Source organism: Plutella xylostella, chromosome 19 (assembly GCF_932276165.1).
Source record: "Plutella xylostella chromosome 19, ilPluXylo3.1, whole genome shotgun sequence".
Lineage (NCBI taxonomy): Eukaryota > Metazoa > Arthropoda > Insecta > Lepidoptera > Plutellidae > Plutella > Plutella xylostella.
This window is the reverse complement of record NC_063999.1, coordinates 1,644,036-1,663,977: the sequence shown is the minus strand read 5'-3', so window position 1 is coordinate 1,663,977 and position 19,942 is coordinate 1,644,036. Positions and strand designations below refer to the sequence as shown.

Sequence of the window (19,942 nt, the reverse complement as noted above, 5' to 3'; positions counted from 1 at the left end):
GTTCAATTGAGTTTTTTATAAAAATTACCACACCATCATTTTGGTTAACCTTTAGTGTTGTATTATGTGTAACGTAATTGGGCTTGTTCGGTAGTGGTTTTTTTGGATCTATACGGCATTCAGTTAAGACTAAAACGTCTATGTTTTTTTCCAATAGGTCGAGATTTATTTCTAAATCGTCAATATTAGAATTTTTATGGATACTTCTAATGTTCTGTGTAATGATTGATAAGTTTGGAGAACCTGGAGGTAAGTAGTTAGATAAGTCTTCTATGTTACATGTAAGTGCATTAATGTTTGTGGAGTCTAATTCTTGTATAAGATGATCTTCTCTAACCATTTGAGGTGTAAATAAACGTGTGGGGGTTGATTACAATATAACTGTATATTTGTTTTTTAATGTGACTAATTTTAAAGGTATTTTCTAATAAAAACTTGGTAGTTAGAAATGTTAGTGTAAGAGTACATATTTCATACATTATAGAGTTTTGATTATAAGTTGATTTATCTAACATATTACGTGAATGTGTGAAGCTGTTTTGAATTATAGATATTAAGGCGATTAAGTCGCATTTATTGTAAAAATCGTGAACCATTATATTGTAGTTTAGGTATGAAAACACATTATAGCATAGTAAAAACATGAAAACTATACTTATCTTAAATAAGGATAGTCACTTATTAAGCAATTGATGTACTTGTGATTCACTTGTAATAGTTATGATGGGGGAGTTATCGTCCAGCCGTATATAAACTTTGCCGTAGTTTGTCCAGCAATATTTATAGTTCTTCGTGTTTTGTAGGTCTCGGGCCAAGAAGTAAAGTCGCGCTGACTTAGGTGTGAGGTTCTCTGAGATGTAGATTGGTACATCAGGATTATATTGTAAACCCAGGTGCTTTGCACTTAGTTTGTTTGTTTTATTTTTTATATTATAATTTTTAGCACACTTCAGGATGTCCGTTCTTATGAAGGTGTTCGTGAATTCCACTATTATAGTACTTTTGGTGTTCTCTTTCTTTTTAATTTTTATAATGTCCTTAACTTCTGGTTTGACAAGCTTCAGGTTAATGTTTTCGGATAGCTTCACTATCATTTCAAGCAAGTCTTTTTTTGTCTCTTCACCTTTCAATGGTACATTTTTTATTTCTATGCTGGTTTTTCTTTGAGATTTTTGCATGTCTTCCAGTTTATTTTCAAGAATAACTATCTCCTCTTTATCCTTCTTAGATTCCATTTGCATCTGTTCTATTTTTCGTTTGAGTTCCAAGTTTTCTTCACATAAAAAAGTAACTGTATTCTCAATATTGGAGCTAGTTTGCTTTAGATCATTAAGAGAAGTTAATATTGTGTTTACTTGCTCACTTTGAGTCTGGGCAAATTGCTTGAATAACTCCTTTATCTCATTTTTAAAATCGCTTGTCATTTCCTGCTGGGGGAGGGCAAATAAATCAGCCGGCTTTCTCCTCTTACGTGATAATGCTTGGCCTGGTTGATCCAGAGCCGTGATATCCGGGACGGAGTTTGATTTCTCTGGAGTGCGCATCATGGATAACCAACAGGGTAAATTGCAGGATTATGTTTTTATTGAGTAGTTAACCCGCTAATGTACCACTAATTAAGCAGGAAAGCTCAGCAAAAATTAGGTAGCAGTTTAAATTTGGCGCAATAAGCCGATAAGTTAGCTCACAGAAAATATAATGTTCAATCTTACTAAGCAGTAGCAGTAGGTATCGACGAAACGTAGAACTCAATTAACTTGTATCAGTGAGGCGGCGGCGCGCACGCCGCGGCGGAGTCTCGATGTCGTCTCGTAGCGTTCGTAGCAGCGACTCGTAGCGACTCGTAGCGGTCCGAGGTAGGTGGTGGGGGGATGTCGTCACTCGGGGCCGGTTCTCGTAGGAGCGCCGCACGGCGCGCAGCGTGTGAGTGGGATGGCAATTATGTCAACCGTCTCTTTTACCCGAGGTGGAGTGCGGGGCAGGGAACGGCAAGTTTGTAGCTGCGGTCGCGGTCACTTTTGGTTATTGAAATGATCTAAGTTAAAATTATTAGAGGAAACAATAATGGCTCTTTATACTTCGCAATAGGTATCACTTTGCAACAACCGTATTTTTTGTTTTCGAATTTAAACAGTAAACACGTCTGCTCGGAATGAGTTTTGGGCGAAATAGTTAGAGTAGAGTGTTAGTTACTACTAAGTAATTATTGTTGAAAAAGTAAGGTCCTAATTTTTGTGAGATCTGGTGCCCATTGGAAGATAGCTTTACTACAGTAATCCTTTATCTTGTTAGTGTATCGATGAAAAACACAAGATCTGCACGATATTTTCTAATATTTGTATAGTTGCTTAAAATTTGATATAATCAAGTTAATTAGATCATATCGGAGGCCAAGACTTATATTGGATCGCGAAGCCAACGGAGTGTAGGTAAGTTAATTAAAACAACCCACATTATTCTAAGAATACGTCATTATAATCTCAAATATACATATTTATAGTTTCAAACAAATTTCTCTCTACTACATTATAGACTAATAGTGGTATCCAGTCTCCTCATCGAAAGCTTGCTGGGGGATGTTGTCGAAACTGCTGGTGGTCTTTGGGACCAAGTATTGGCGTCCAGCGGCACCAAGAGACGGGGCGTTGGGTCCAAACTGTCCTGGAGCATTGTATTGGGCAGGTTGGCCATACTGTTGGCTCAAACCGCTGCTAGCTTGGCCGTATTGTTGGCTCTGTCCATTGCTGGCTTGGCCGTACTGTTGGTTTCCACTGCTGGCTTGGCCGTACTGTAGGTTTCCACTGCTGGCTTGTCCATACTGCTGGTTCAAACCACTGCTAGCTTGGCCGTACTGGTTCCCGTTGGGAGACTGCCCGAATTGGCCAGTGGGCTGAGCACCGAATGGGGTCTGTTCTTCAGGGGTGGATGCCGGGAACTGCTGGGCACCTCGGTATTGCTGGTTCTGGGATGATGCTCCGAAATTTGATCCTGGCATGGAAATTCGTATGAATAATTTTAGAGATTTCATTAAATTAAATAGCCTCATAGACTTAAACCGTGTCTGGAGTTTTTTTTTTGCCAACATCACAACGCTTATATTTTTGGTCAGGGACTGTTGAAAATATATAGCATAAAAGGTGGTTGCATTTTTCAGGCCATAATAGTTTTCTTTGCCTTCAATGTAACAATCTTCAAATACCTTGATTTAAGTACTAGGTGCTACGATGATAATGATATACAGTGTATACAGTGTGTACAATAGTCAAGACAATTATAATATTATACAGGTTACTGCCACTTTGTTCCAGAACACATAATTATATCAGGAGTAATTTTAAACCTTTACGACAGCATCAAGACTATCAAAGTCTCGAACAAAGCATACAAAGTAGATACAAAACTCAAAACTTACGGCTTCCCAATCCGAATCCATTTCCGTTTCCACCGGACGGGCCGTGGTCAGGAGGCAGGTACTGCTTCAAAGCCTTCGCACTCAAAGGAGACCCAGAGTTGAACGCCGGCGCTGACGCTCCACCGAACGAGGAAGCTCCACCAAAGGAACCTCCAGAAGAACCTCCAAAAGATGCCCTCGAAGCAAACAATGATGGACCAGCAGAGGACGGGTTTCCAAATGACGATGGTCCACCGAAGGATGAAAGACCATTAATGGAGTTAGGTCCATGGTCCGGGGGCAGGTAGCCTCGCTCCAGGTGCTCCAGACGAGCCGCTGAGCAGGCGCCGATGATCATTGCCGTGATGAACTGGAAATCAAAGATGGCGGTCAATAGCTGGATAAGAGAGGATAGACTTGTGTGGTTAAGGCACAGTGTACTGTTACAAAGATATACGATAAAATATTTATTTGAAAAGGCAGTGACAAATTGACTGTAATTTTGAAAAGGGAAGATAAATTAGTAGGTTGGCTGGTAGAAAATGCTCTTAGCATTAAGCCCACCTTTTGTACATTTATTAATATAAATATTTGTGCAATAAAGAATTAAATAAATAAATCTAGGTTGATAAAAGTACGTAACGTTCTTTCCAAGTTCAGAGATGACAAATAACGGCCTCAAAAAAAGATGTGCGACAGACTACAAAAATGGTAGCATGGTAGGGTCACCACAAATAAAACTAAGTTACGGCAACAATAGGATCTTAACTATGATCGGTGGACGAAAGCACCAAGTTTAGCTAGTACATGGTTGCAAAATCATGTTAAATGTCTAGATTCACAGATGTTTCCGCGAATTATCAAGATGTACTTGACATGCAGGACGGTCACGTCTTCACGTAAAATATTACATTTTTGGGGACTTTGTGACTCGCTACAAATGAATAGCATAATAAGGTATAGAATTGAAAAAAGTCCTCGCAATTAACAAAGCTCTTGTTAACCCGAAACTCCTCCAATGAGCCACAAAGCTCGAAAAGTCAGAATTTTTCACCGAAATCGTTGTTAACAAGGATAGCAAATATAATAATTTATAAAATTTACCAGTTTCATTTTTCCTAATTCGTCTATTCGACCACAAACTATGAAATCCAAAGCCCGAACACCGACTGTGATGCCCCAAAACGAATTGACCCATTATATACCAGCCTCATCCGCATCGCCCTCTCCTGGCTAACACACGCACCCAGCTCATGACGTAATGTTTTATGTTGGTGGTAATAAAATTAGGCATAAGTATCCATGCACAAGTAATTAGTTTATTTAACTTTTTTGTCTGAGGGTACGGCCATGCCTGTCATAGAGCTTAATGGACTTTTGTCTTCAATCAATGGGCAGCCTCAAGGATACCTTTTTAGCACCCACTCAGCAGCAAAGATATTGGCAAGTAATAGATGTTTGATTGATTTTTTAATAGTTTTTTTGCTGGTTGTCGGCCGAGTGAATTAATTAATGGATTTCGGCTGCCACTTTAAATTGAGCTTCCTATTTTTGTAACTAGGATTTCATTTTTATATTATAGAAAATACCTTATGAGAAAAGCAATTCAAAATGACGAGCTCTAGTTAGGAAAGTATCTTATTCTCGGTTTAAACAATGGATCGCTTTTGTGATACAAATGAAAGGGTCATCATTATCACAACCCATCACATACCCACTACTGGGGCACGGGGCTCCTTCCAATGAAAGAAGGGCTGGCATTGGCAATGGAAGGGTAGGTACATACCTAATTCGATATACCTACCGAGAACTTTTGAGATCTTCCTTCCAAATTGGACTGAAAATATTTAACTATTTAAGTTAACGAAGCTTCTCGAAAAGCCTTGGAGAGTGCATAAGTAACTAAATAAATCAAGAAAGGATTATGAACTCGGGAAGCAAATTCCGGTCACCTGCATAAAATGTTTTATATTAGGTCACACACAAAATTTACCGACGTAGCGGTCTTTAGAACCTGCTGCAGCCACTGCACGGGATCGTTATCGTCGTAGATAAAATTGGCAATTGGTTCCACCAATCATAGCGCCGCTGCCGCCGGCAGCGGCGCTATGATTGGTGGAACCAGGTGAAACGCTCATCCTCACATTCCAGAGGCCGTGAGTTAAATCTTGGCATGTACACTTTAATAAATAAAATAAAAATAAAATATAAATAATTTGTTAAGATAAAAAATAAGTATAGCTATACCACGCTACGTGCTCCTTAAGTGAAGGAAAATATTGAGAAGAAACCTGCCCATCTAATGATTTAGCAAATCGGGATGTATGCACATTGCACAAATGTTCCAATCGAGTGAGCAGGTGTAGATAGGTACTTACACCATTACGTATAATTATGTATATAATAGGTATGTGTGGGTTTGTGTGTGTGTGTGTAGGTACATACATAACACACCTATGGGTGTGTTAGTACACATGTGTGATATCATCAGAAGAGCCGGAACAATAAACGAAACTGAATCGTTATCGTGCACAATTCATAAAAGAGTATCTGTTAATTGATTGTTTTTTTACAATTTGCCTACCATTTTTAATGATTAGTTTCATTACCTAAGTTGATTTTGAATGGCGATCATAGAAGCTGGGGGTCATTCTTTATGATGATAAACTAAGTTTCAGAGCGCTGCTGCGCGAGTCGACTCTTATTTCGTTGTATTAAACGTGCTGATTGCACGACAGCGTTAGTTCGTTCGTATTTCGTCAGTATAGAGTAACCCTCCTGATTTTAGTGATGTATTCTGTTGGTATATAAACAGCTGTGTTTATTTAAGAATTTTATTATAATAGTGGATGACTGGCAATAAATACAGTTTAAGGCAGTTTTAACAACATGCGGATTTCATCACGTCTGTGGATTGTGCGCCATTTTCCCGCGTGTCGCGTACATATTCCACACGTTATACAATAACTAATTGTATGAACGCGTGCGGGGTAATCCCGCGTGCGTGATCAAATCCGCATGCTGTTAACATCAACCTAAGGCGGTTCTCATACTGCCCCGCATTGCCTACCCCGCCTGCGTTTTGCGTGAGTTGTATAACGCACGCATCTGCGTTTTCTGCGTTGTACTGTGTGCATTCTTAAACAAACCTAGTTACTTACAAGCAAAGCTCGGATGCGTGGCAGTGTATGAGCAGCCTAAAACACATCGATAAAATTAGTATTTATTTAATTTATTATTTAGTACTCAGTCAGTAAACACTGACGGTAGGACTGGTACACCGATTTAATGTTGCTCAGCGTGCTATGGAGAGAGCTATGCTTGGGGTTTCTCTGATGGATCGTATCAGAAATGAGGTTATCCGTCAGAGGACAAAATACGCAAGCTGAAGTGGCAGTGGGCTGGGCCCCAAGTCTGCTAAAGAATGGCGGCACAGTTGTGTGTCGGCAGCATGTGATTCGCACTGTAGGTATTCATTATCTGCGTTTTAGGAAACATTAATTGCATCTTTTTTAAAGAACTAACGTTAATAAACAGTAATAAGTGTTCAGTGTTTCATATTGCACTACTGGGACTCACTAACCGAGAGAAAACAGATACCTAAAGTCGGAAAACCATTCAGACGACACAGCATTGAGCCGCCATTCATTAGCAGACTTGAGGCCCTGGTCATATCTGCCGAAAAACCGATAACCGTTGGGGTAGACGAGTTCTCGAGTGGAGCACGAGTCCACGAGCAGGCAAACGCAGCGTGGGACGCCCTCCTGCCCGCTGGACTGACGACCTTAGGCGGGAAGCCGGTAGTGGTTGGATGAGGAAGCCCGAAGACCGAGTGTTGTAGCGCTGCTTGGGAGAGATCTAAGTCCAGCAGTGGATGATTATTGGCTGATGATGACGATGATTTAATTTATTGTTGTGTCTGATAGATCTTTTTTAAATGGGATCTCCATTGTCCCTAATGTGGAACAAACATCTCTTTGGGATGTGAGTATCAATCACAAAGTTATATTTAGAATAATTCATTTTAATTTTCACCTTGCTAAACTTAAAATGCCTTCAGAATTACCGCCAATGTAAGCTTTAAAACAAACTTCCGGTTTATTTATGTCTCCATGAACTCACTCCTAAATGATGCAGCACAGTAACTTAATAAATCTTATTTAGACTAGGTGAAGAAACGCAAGTTGAACTATAATTACAGGTCCTTGACAGTCGTTGTCTCGCAGACCAAATCGAATTAATGTAAAAAGTGTCTGCAAACATTTGGAGCGAAATCATTTTCATGACTATAGTTTTGTTATTCATTATGGGTATTACATAAACACTCACGGCTTGTTAGCGTTAGCGTAACCAGTAGGCAAACTGTTTGAAAGAAACATTTATTTGACACAACAACAACAAAATACAATAAAAAACAAACAAAGCAATCAAAACAAACAAAGGTCTGCTGTCTACAGCGTCAAAAAGGCACCTGGGCCCCAAGTCTACTAAACGCATTAGAGTAAAATTGGATGTCGATTGTATGTCGACAGCATGTCGACAGCGAAAAATGACACATTTGGCAGTCTTGTATTTTTTAAGACCATAGTGTCAGCTTGATGGAACTTGGATGGAAGCCACCATGAAGCCACTCATATTACATTGAACAAAACGCTAGTCCACTGACAAGTGCCACACCGATATCGTCTCTCGGGTGACAATTTGCGTAGTCCACTATTTATTAACGTTTCCGTCAATGGCTTCATTATGGTTTATCTGTCAAAAATCACCTTTGTGAGGCCATTGAACAGATACACCTAAGATACACGTTTTATTCAGATGTTGTCAACATGAATTGGAATATTCATTTCAATTTGCGGTGGGAAATGCTATTATTAGCAGACAGAGTGGATAGAGGTTGTCGGGAGTTGAAGGAACGGCGTCGAAATCGCGCCTTCATGAGGCGGAATGTCGATCCTTTCCTGAGTTTGCCGGACTCGGAGTTTGTGAAGACATTTCGCCTCAGTAAGGATGTGGTGAAGGAGATTGCCACGGATTTAACTACACTGATAGCCAAAGATAAATAGCTAGATGGTATATCTGTTATGATTAAAGTTTGGAACCGTCTATAATTTGGCAAAATATAGCTGTACTGGATGGTAGAAGATCTAATACTTATACATATATGTTTCATATACTCATTGCATTGCATTCTTTTAGCCATGTTTTATAACCGACTTCGAAAAAAGGAGGAGGTTCTCAATTCGCCTGTATCTTTTTTTTTTAATCCTCAACTAACAGACAAAACCAAAACAAAACCTCAGAAAAAGGAACCCTGTTGGTCAGAGAACAAAACGATAAATTGTTAAAATGTACTCTGTGTTGTTGACATAAGAAATGCAACATATCGACACGACGAGTTTTTTTTTTGCCTGTGGTCTTAATTATACAGCCAGTTTAATACATATATGAAAAATATATTTAAATGCCATAACACGTCAATTATTGAATTTTTAAAAACATCGAATAAGATAAAACACTAATACTTTAAAATAAATAGTGTGGAAAATCTTCAAATTAAGCCCAAGTCGAACGATCCGTGTATGGTGGCTTTACAAATTTGACAAAACCGGCAACACTGATAATATTCCAAGATGACGTCACGATCACCCAGAAGTCATTCTGTGTCAATAGCATTTATATTTTATCGAGACTGTGTAATGTTCCATCAATGCCGAAACATTAACTATTACGCAAATAATGAATTTAAACTACGACTGGATGTTCCGTGGGATTTGTTGCGCTTTGGAAGGGTTTTCCCGTGGGACTTTTTGAAAAGTAGTCTATGAAATCATTCAGGGTGTCGGCTAACTTCGTGCCAAGCTCTGTTGTACCGATTTCGATTCACAGAATAATCAAGATAATTATTCTGAGTGTAGGTGAGCGTTAATATTGATATCGGCGAGTTGAGGGTAGAGGATAAGATCCACGTAAGCGAGGAGCGCGTGGGCACTTTTTGACTTTTGTGTGAGCAGCCGTGGTGAGCAGACGGTCAGATGGAGGGAGTGATCGGTGCCGTGGGAGCTTGAGGACCAGGCGCGTGGAGCCGAGGCGGAACACCGTGTGCGAAGCTAAGTCACCTTTCTACTCGTATTTACTTTTTGTCTCTCGTATATGATTGAGAAGTTATACCTACACTTTATTTCTTGAAGGACGCTAACCCACGGCTGCAATTTCCATCACACTGGTATAGGGATTAGATAGGTACACTAAAGGTCTTCTACCTCGCTCATTCAGTATTTAGCTAGCTAGAGAAAAACCTACACATTACACATTCCCTTATTTTAGCTTTGGTTCAACTTATTTTAGTTTAGAATAGGGACTTCTGGATAGATACAAATAGGCAGAAGCGGGCTGATGATGATGATGATGATGATGATGATGATGATTTTCAAATAACTAAAACCTGACAATGGATCTCACTTCAAAAATAATAAATTCTTATCAAATAAAAAATATACACCTACCTTCAAATTTGTTCTATGGTTCTTTGTTCAAATTATTGATTTTTCATTAGGTAAATAAATACTTCTATAGAATCTATGCTATAGTAATTATTCAAAGAATAAAGTAGATACATACTTAAATAAACTTTTCAAAGATGATTTATTGTAGTATCTATATGGCAGAGAAGATTATTTGACTTTGAGTTTAAAAACAAGTAACAGCGCAGGGAAAGAATTGATTGACGGAGAAATTTACTCTAATAAGTGTCAAGATATCACAAATAAGGGTCCTAGATACTTAAACTAAATCATTTCTGGTCCTATATTGCTCAATAAATACAAATGGCTTGAAGGTAGATCAGATTCCTGTCCAATTTGCATATTTTCAGAAAGTTATGTAAATTCTTACCCATAGAAGTGTTTGTTTCCTTGTTAAATCAATAAATTCTAATGTAAATAAAGATAGCAAGGATATAGTGGAAATAAAGTTAGCTAGGATATATTTATTACAACTATTTATAATATATTTGAATAAGATTACCTAATATTCACTATTTCATAACAATTATCCTATATTCCAATAAGATCAAAGAATATTCACTATTTCATATTATATATTTAATCTTTTAAAATAATACCTAAATCACTTCCCACTTGGCTACAAAATTAGAGTCATATTATTATATTTTCAAATACTTATCTATTATGAAATTCATGATTTAATAAAGTTACTATACTGTAAATTATTGAACTATTCTAGTTTCAGTTAATTTATGATTATAAATAAAATTGTCCCCTTTAGCTTTGACAACATGTATTCATGTTTATTTATTTACATGAAATAAATATAAAACATGTAAATATATAAGGTTAGGAGCAAGGGAAGTGATTAATAAGTTGGTCGGAGGAATGTCCAAGTCAATGGTTGTGTTCCACGAGGGCTCCGATTGAATATTTGCTATTATTTATGTATTTTAGAGTCTTATATATTGATTCAATCGGGTGTAGTGATCAAGGCCTACAAAGCGTATGGAGGGGCTTCCCTTATTAACCAACACCAAAAAACATTATTATCTATATTATTATCTTTATGTACTTACCTGTAAATATGTATTTATCGTACAAATAAAAGTTATACATCAAAGTTGTAGTATATAGGTCAATAATTATAGGCAGGTAGGAAGTATGTAATCAGTTCTAGGTCATAGTTTTATTTAATTCACTATCTTTCGTTTATTGGGTTACAACACAACGTAGGGTTTCCCTGGATGTTTCATGGCCAATTCAAAGCAGTATTTGTTTCACTCTTATTTCACTCAAGTAAGTTTAGTTAGGTGTTTTCAAATATCTTCCAAGTAAATAGTGTAGGAGGTAGGGCGAAACGTTACAATTTGGTACCGAAAGACCAGGATATTTCATCTCTTCATTTTAGGTGTCAGGCAGCTAGTTTTCTGTTCTTTTATCTGAAATTTTACAAGTAAATTTGATTAACATAGTAGTTACTTATTTACAAATAAATCACAATATTGAACACTCTTTTGCATAGTAAGTATATAGGTAACTTACGTTTGTCTCGAAAAAACATTAAGTTTTGTTGTTTGCCTTTGCGATTAGTAAGTAAATATTTACTTGTTATGGGGGTTTTTACATAAAGGCATTTCTTTTAATGTTATGGCTAGAAGAAAGTTTCAAAAGTTTGTTTTGAAAAAACTTTATGCAGCATTGCACCACAAACAATAAAAGACAAAAGGTTATTTTTTTAAACAGAGTAACTTTTATTGCGTCACAGACAAGTATAATATTTGGCAGTGTGCTGTGTGCATTATTTTACATTACATGAAAATCACTGCAAGTTATAATTTTTTACTTTACTCGTACTAATACTCTCAATATGTTTACGTTATGATAAGTCTCTTGTTCGTAATGATTTGTTACATACTAGGGGTAGGAAAGTGATTATATCCTTGATATAATCACAATTTGTTGCCGTGGAGTGATCGAACTTATAAACGAAAGAATTATTTATCATGAAATAGGAATAGGAAGCGCAAGAGGCTAGGTTTTGTATTGGAACGGAGCGTAATTAGGGAAGCATTTGATAGATAGGTAGGTAGTTGATAAAGTTAGAAAGAGGATTTGGATATTGAAATTAATCCATTTATTAAAATTTACTTAATAAGTAGGGGTTGTAGTAATGTTATGTAGCTCATTTAAAATTACAAAAGAGCAGGGGTTGTATATGTATTTAAGATATGCTCCTCGTGGAGTAAGGGGAAATAATCATTATCATCATCAGGGGTTGTTTGTGTATAAGACTATGTTTCTCGTGGAGTTAGAGGATATAATCATCAGAAGTTATATAATATAATGGATTCTTATTCAGGACATTATCTATAATTTTTAATAGGTAGGTACCTACTTACCTTTAAAGAGAATAACATCAAACATAGTTGTATAAAGACTGATTTATCTGTAGGTAGGTCATATTAGTGTTGCTCTGAATCACTATGAACGATCTCTCTGATTATGTAGCTGATTAGGGAATTATTAGTGAATAGGGGTTGTAGGTAAAATAATGATATGGTCTTATTTTAGGTAAAAGCAGTAAATTTATTAAAATAAAAAATTATAAAAAAAAACAAATGTAACGAAAAGACGGCGCATTTTAGTCCTTATGAACAACCTGAAATTATTAGAATAGATATAGACATTCTGGCTCAGGTAGATGAGGGGTGGGGATTTTGGTCTGGGGGTGCGGTCGGCTGCATTGGTGGGTCGAGGAGTTTGCGTGGCGGGGCTTGTATGATTGGTGCTGGATTGGACTGGCCTGGTTGGGGGGGGATCGGTAGTTATAGCAACTAGTCTATAATTATTAATCATCCTTTTGGCTGGGTTGGTTCAGTTTGGTATTGGTTGTATGAGTTTTGTTGTGCGGGTTCTTTGGTTTGTTGATGTGGTTGATTGTGCTTCTGGATTGGATCTTTGCTTGTCATCGACTAGGTGCTTAAAAACTGGGCTCTAAAATTACTATACTTGAATGTTTGAAAGAGTAGATAATATATGATACAACATTGATCATAGGAGTTAGGATAGAACTGTAACACTATCTATGCTATCATCCTAAATTAGAGTAACCGGAAAAGCCCAAATGTCTAATTATCAAATTCCAGAGAGCCAATTAGTAGCAGATGTTATCGGACATTTCCCTAAACAAATACAAGTATGAGTTAGTCAATAAAGAAAAGAAAATTTAACAATAATCTCATTTGAAAAAAATTGCGATGAAAAGGTAGCGGTTAGACATAACAATAAATTTAGAAAACAATTAATGTAGAGCAAATTATTGTTGTTGATAAAGTGTTAAACTAGGTAAAGTAGGCTAGGACCTCGTTTAGTATCAATATATTGTTTGTAAGTTAAGAACTATGTGGGTAGTTTAGTTGTTCCTATTTTGAGCGCGGTTGCAATTCACTTCTTCATCTGAGTCAGGATGTTTACTTCATAGTATATAATCTCAGAGTTTGGTTGTCAAATAAAGAACATCATCATCATCAGCATTCACAAAGTATGTCATATCCTGAAAAGAAGAATAGAATTTAATTAGAAAAGCTAAGTATTGTGATGATTAACATAATTATAAAAATTCTGGAAATGACTATTTAGTTCAATATAACTTAAGTAGACTAATAGGATAATACATTTAGGGAATGGTTTTATGAATGGTAATCAATATTGGATCTACAGGGGTATGATTTTCATAGCAATCTAACAAAATCTAAGTACAGGGTAGTATAAATAAAATTGGATTACAACATATACATATAGAAAAGAAATAGGTACTTACTTATCGCAGAAAATTAACTTTGATCTATAAGTAGTGAGGCATTGTGAATGTTTTGTCACAGTGGATGGTTTGATCAGTGGTTTATCATGGGGTTTAGTCCAAACAAGGAGTGTTGTTGGTTTTGCATTGTTATGTTTAGTCCTGAAATAAATAAATAATTATATAGGCATAATTCAAATAAAATTACGTAAATGTAGGAGTTGGAGACCAAATGATTAGGATAGGTATTTATTTAAAAGGTGAGGGGTTGACAATAAGTTAAAATATGTTGGTTAGTCTTGTCAGTATCAATTAAAAACTGTATGGGAGATATTTAACTGAGTTAGATTTTTATAACAATAGGTCTATTATAAACACAAGATCCATGAAACAGAGCTATTGTACGTATGAATAACTAACAATTCAGAGATTGTTTATTTTGAATCACCATAATTTGAGGATAAGGACTTAGTTTAATAGCATGCATACAGGGTATTCGATAGAATAATGACACCTACCTATTAGATTCACTCATTATCTAAGAGCTTTGTAAGTTTAATCGGGTAATCTTTAGATTTCTTCATGCGATCGATATTGTTGAACACAACGAAGCATGCTTTTGTTTTGTTTAGTGCCGAAAAAAAAAAGGGTTAAGGTTATGTCAGGTTGACATTGACAGTGGCAGTTTAGTTTTTTTTTATAAATTTGACAGTTAGACAGGTAAGGAACATTTACACAAACAGCCTAGAATAGGAAAGAATAAAGGATATGGACACCGTGTTTTTCAAATAGGGGTTGTGAGGGAGAGTTGTAATATCTCAGAAATATTTTTAGTTACCAAGTAACATTATTTTCGACTTAAGTAGTTACAGAGGGTAGGAAATTAGTTGAAGTAGAAGTAGTAGTCAGCCATATTTGATAAAATAAATAGTGTATTAGGGAGTAGAAAAAAAAAACTAGATGGCGGTATTTTGATGTTTTGGTATCGATGGAATATTGGGGTGGATTTGTCTGTAACATGAGAGTAGGAACTTTCAATTTTGGTAAAAATTAAAATCGATCTGATATAATTTTCTGTTATAGAGAAAACAAAAGGGTAGGGTATTTACATAGCCATTTCCCGGAGATTATGTCGTGATTATAATGTTTCGAAAAACTGAAAGAGCAAAGAATGTGGAAGGAAGAAAAGTGTTACTTTAAAGGTAATTTTAAGTCTGAATGGTGATAATGTTAAAGGTACCCGGCCGGGTCTTACAAAGGTAATTAAAGGATGATGAAGAATGGAGTTTTTATTATTTAATATTGAGTGCGATTTATAATCATGACAAATACAACTGAGAAATGAAGGGTTTATTGATACTTCGTTCAGACACACACACACACACACACTTATAAGGGAAACTTTGGTATATTGTCTCTGTAAAACTTGATTGAGTAGTTACCTATTATATAGGTACTTATTTAGCTAAAAAAGAAATTTATTCCAAAAGTTACCTTTATTTCACAAATATTTTCCAAATGATCAACTAATGTAGATACAATAATTATTGCTACTTATGTAATAAGTATTTTAATAAAAATTTAAAAATAACAATACTGAGTAAAATCTTAAAAGAAAAAAAAAAAAAAGATTTTTATAAATAAATAGTTAACTTTTTTTTTAAAACTACTAACTTAATAATATGTGGGGATATCTCACACACGACCATCCGACCCTAATATGGGTATAATATCGGACCGTCAGTTAGTAGTGTGCAAATTGGTTCAAGTAATTTACACACCATACACTCTTAGTCTTGCTTTTGTAGTAAATTGGCGAAGAAAGGCGGTTCTACTCGGGCACAAACGTGGTACAAACGCTTTAGTCGATTTATTATTGAAGTTAGCTATGCACGCATTAACACATGAGACGTCTATACAGGCTATAGATGTTTTTACAAAGTACCTTTTACAGACTCCACACGACACACTACACTTTACACAAAAAAAAAACAATTACTTTGAAACAATTTGCTTAGAAAAATATCTACATAACAAAAGTTGATCATGACGGAAAACAAATACACTTTACACCAAAAACACATTCTGATCGAAGTGTAAATAAACTAGATGTATTTTCTTTTCAATTTAGGTAGGTAAATGATAGAAAAGAAAATTAATAATTAGATACATGATATTTTATTGATTTAATCAGTGGGGAGGAAGAAGGCCTTGATGTTTATTAGAGTGGCGTGAATCAGAGAAAGAGGATGAGAGTTGTGGTGAATTGAATATCTAAGAACCTATGTATTGAAAAAATAATACCTACAAACATATAGTTATGTGAAAGTGGCTTTAGTAAAATATCATGGCTGTTCTCCTGCACTGAAGGAAAGATTCCGATTTCACCTTAATGACACGACACTATACAAAAGAGAATATTTATGAAGATTTTGGTGTTAGGTTAGGACAGCATAGTCAAATTATACTGTTGTATGTACAGTATCTTCATAATATTCTATACTCAACATGTAATTACTTACTTAAAGAAAAAAATATATTTTCAACACAAATTTTGTCATTTTGCTGATATGGAGAGGGACTGAAAAGTTGTGAATCAGTTGTAAACATGAATGCAATGATGGTTCACAATAATAATTCTCTTTCTAGTTTTGGTAAAATGATACTTGATAATTCTACACTCTACATCAAGCTCGGAGATTGGTGGACATTGTTCCTGGGGATTGTTAGAATGAGACTTGAACTTTATTAATTTCTATTGATGATGCATCGTCGAAAACATAGGGCGTGGGAGAGTTCGTGCTCTAAGAGGGCGTGTTAAAGATGCTACAAAATTCTTAAAAATAAATTTAAGGTTCTGTGGTTTCTCATTTAGCATTGGATCCTTCTGATCGACAGGGTATCCCCTTGTTCCCGGTTTATTGGAGCATGAATAATCTACTAAGTATTCGATCAATAGTTATGTAAATAATAAATAATAATAGGGATGGTCGATGATTTTTGATAATTTCTGGGGATCTTGTTGGCTAATCATCTGAGTCATTTTACACTCATACACACAGACATATTGAGGTGATGATCGGAATTTCCTTTTACAAATTTTTCATCATTTAAATTCAATGAATTTGATATTTGCGAAAATAAAGGGTGGTGTATATTATTGTGTATATTTTTTCTATATCTCAATTATAATATACTTGCGATACTACAAAAATATAAGGGGTTGAATGTAATGTTCCATCAATGCCGAAACATTAACTATTACGCAAATAATGAATTTAAACTACGACTGGATGTTCCGTGGGATTTGTTGCGCTTTGGAAGGGTTTTCCCGTGGGACTTTTTGAAAAGTAGTCTATGAAATCATTCAGGGTGTCGGCTAACTTCGTGCCAAGCTCTGTTGTACCGATTTCGATTCACAGAATAATCAAGATAATTATTCTGAGTGTAGGTGAGCGTTAATATTGATATCGGCGAGTTGAGGGTAGAGGATAAGATCCACGTAAGCGAGGAGCGCGTGGGCACTTTTTGACTTTTGTGTGAGCAGCCGTGGTGAGCAGACGGTCAGATGGAGGGAGTGATCGGTGCCGTGGGAGCTTGAGGACCAGGCGCGTGGAGCCGAGGCGGAACACCGTGTGCGAAGCTAAGTCACCTTTCTACTCGTATTTACTTTTTGTCTCTCGTATATGATTGAGAAGTTATACCTACACTTTATTTCTTGAAGGACGCTAACCCACGGCTGCAATTTCCATCACACTGGTATAGGGATTAGATAGGTACACTAAAGGTCTTCTACCTCGCTCATTCAGTATTTAGCTAGCTAGAGAAAAACCTACACATTACACATTCCCTTATTTTAGCTTTGGTTCAACTTATTTTAGTTTAGAATAGGGACTTCTGGATAGATACAAATAGGCAGAAGCGGGCTGATGATGATGATGATGATGATGATGATGATGATTTTCAAATAACTAAAACCTGACAATGGATCTCACTTCAAAAATAATAAATTCTTATCAAATAAAAAATATACACCTACCTTCAAATTTGTTCTATGGTTCTTTGTTCAAATTATTGATTTTTCATTAGGTAAATAAATACTTCTATAGAATCTATGCTATAGTAATTATTCAAAGAATAAAGTAGATACATACTTAAATAAACTTTTCAAAGATGATTTATTGTAGTATCTATATGGCAGAGAAGATTATTTGACTTTGAGTTTAAAAACAAGTAACAGCGCAGGGAAAGAATTGATTGACGGAGAAATTTACTCTAATAAGTGTCAAGATATCACAAATAAGGGTCCTAGATACTTAAACTAAATCATTTCTGGTCCTATATTGCTCAATAAATACAAATGGCTTGAAGGTAGATCAGATTCCTGTCCAATTTGCATATTTTCAGAAAGTTATGTAAATTCTTACCCATAGAAGTGTTTGTTTCCTTGTTAAATCAATAAATTCTAATGTAAATAAAGATAGCAAGGATATAGTGGAAATAAAGTTAGCTAGGATATATTTATTACAACTATTTATAATATATTTGAATAAGATTACCTAATATTCACTATTTCATAACAATTATCCTATATTCCAATAAGATCAAAGAATATTCACTATTTCATATTATATATTTAATCTTTTAAAATAATACCTAAATCACTTCCCACTTGGCTACAAAATTAGAGTCATATTATTATATTTTCAAATACTTATCTATTATGAAATTCATGATTTAATAAAGTTACTATACTGTAAATTATTGAACTATTCTAGTTTCAGTTAATTTATGATTATAAATAAAATTGTCCCCTTTAGCTTTGACAACATGTATTCATGTTTATTTATTTACATGAAATAAATATAAAACATGTAAATATATAAGGTTAGGAGCAAGGGAAGTGATTAATAAGTTGGTCGGAGGAATGTCCAAGTCAATGGTTGTGTTCCACGAGGGCTCCGATTGAATATTTGCTATTATTTATGTATTTTAGAGTCTTATATATTGATTCAATCGGGTGTAGTGATCAAGGCCTACAAAGCGTATGGAGGGGCTTCCCTTATTAACCAACACCAAAAAACATTATTATCTATATTATTATCTTTATGTACTTACCTGTAAATATGTATTTATCGTACAAATAAAAGTTATACATCAAAGTTGTAGTATATAGGTCAATAATTATAGGCAGGTAGGAAGTATGTAATCAGTTCTAGGTCATAGTTTTATTTAATTCACTATCTTTCGTTTATTGGGTTACAACACAACGTAGGGTTTCCCTGGATGTTTCATGGCCAATTCAAAGCAGTATTTGTTTCACTCTTATTTCACTCAAGTAAGTTTAGTTAGGTGTTTTCAAATATCTTCCAAGTAAATAGTGTAGGAGGTAGGGCGAAACGTTACAACTGGCCGTGAGACGTAGGGACTACCGTTTTTGGGCCAATGACAATGGAGTTGCAATGGAGTCTCTATTGGATATCTTCATTGATATTTTTTGTAACCAATAGCAGACTTGGGGCCCAGCTCAGTAGGTATGTGCTGTGGTCAATAAGGCCAGGCCGTTTTCCGCTGGCTGCTTTGCGTGGCATATCGGTTTAGTTTTAGTATGCCGAGTGTTACGAGTGTGTGTAACGAGCACAGTTTGCTAGTTACGCACGCCTACCATCGGGCGAACAGTTTCCCTACTGGGATTGCAGCCGTACGAGGGCACTCACTTGCGTGGTTGCGAGGCAGGCAGACGTACAATGATGATGCATTATTATTTACGGCTCGCATTATCAGTGTTGTGAGTATGCTACTTATATTGATAATAATAATTTTATTGTAAACATTCAAAAATTTTAATAATTCCCCTTTCATGCGGATTAAAACAATTGATATCAAAACAATATTAAGCCTATCAAGTCCGTTTTAATTTTGACTATACCTGATAGAGTCATACTATAGCAGGCTAAGAGATTATTTTACGTGATTTTAAAAAAATACGAAATGAAAAGGTAGGTACAATGCACTATTGAAATGAATGCTGTTCTTCTGTGTGCAAATCACGAAAAACGCATACAAACTCCACTGACCCACTATCAAAAAATAAAAAACCGACTTCAAAAAACCACTAAAATGTAAGTAATAATTTAAGGTTTACCCAAATTATATGTGACAGTACAAATATACCTAAGCAGGAACTGTTCTTTTTTGATGTTGGTGCAGTGACAAAGTAATCTGAAGAAATATGGCACCAAC

At 35.7% G+C, this 19,942-nt stretch overlaps 2 protein-coding genes and 1 long non-coding RNA gene across 3 annotated transcripts; all 3 read right to left on the bottom strand.

Moving 5' to 3' along the window:
- Window positions 1–674: 674 nt before the first annotated feature.
- On the bottom strand, window positions 675–1,544 carry LOC125489996 (GRIP domain-containing protein RUD3-like). Its single transcript, XM_048627900.1, has one exon. It carries the CDS (start codon window positions 1,542–1,544, stop codon window positions 675–677), a length of 870 nt encoding a protein of 289 aa, XP_048483857.1.
- A 909-nt stretch (window positions 1,545–2,453) lies between these two features.
- Window positions 2,454–4,602, bottom strand: LOC105380196 (uncharacterized protein DDB_G0284671-like). The gene is made up of 3 exons (XM_038105892.2): window positions 4,496–4,602; window positions 3,413–3,761; window positions 2,454–2,988 (listed from the first exon to the last, which is right to left on the bottom strand). The coding sequence occupies exons 1-3, from the start codon at window positions 4,502–4,504 to the stop codon at window positions 2,534–2,536; spliced, it is 813 nt and encodes a 270-aa protein (XP_037961820.2). The 5' UTR covers window positions 4,505–4,602; the 3' UTR covers window positions 2,454–2,533.
- Window positions 4,603–11,056: 6,454 nt separating this feature from the next.
- On the bottom strand, window positions 11,057–11,581 carry LOC125489988. Its single transcript, XR_007267387.1, has 2 exons — window positions 11,443–11,581; window positions 11,057–11,339 (listed from the first exon to the last, which is right to left on the bottom strand). It is a non-coding gene; the product is annotated as an uncharacterized LOC125489988 (long non-coding RNA).
- Window positions 11,582–19,942: the final 8,361 nt, after the last annotated feature.

What these genes read in the sequence shown, in the direction of transcription:
- LOC105380196 (XM_038105892.2), bottom strand. An exon ending in TGGATTCGGATTGGGAAGCC is followed by an intron (nt 2,989 to 3,412) that starts GTAAGTTTTGAG and finishes TTTCCATGCCAG; the next exon opens with GATCAAATTTCGGAGCATCA.
- LOC125489996 (XM_048627900.1), bottom strand. Translation starts at nt 1,544, where the DNA reads ATGCGCACTCCAGAGAAATCAAACTCCGTCCCGGATATCACGGCTCTG.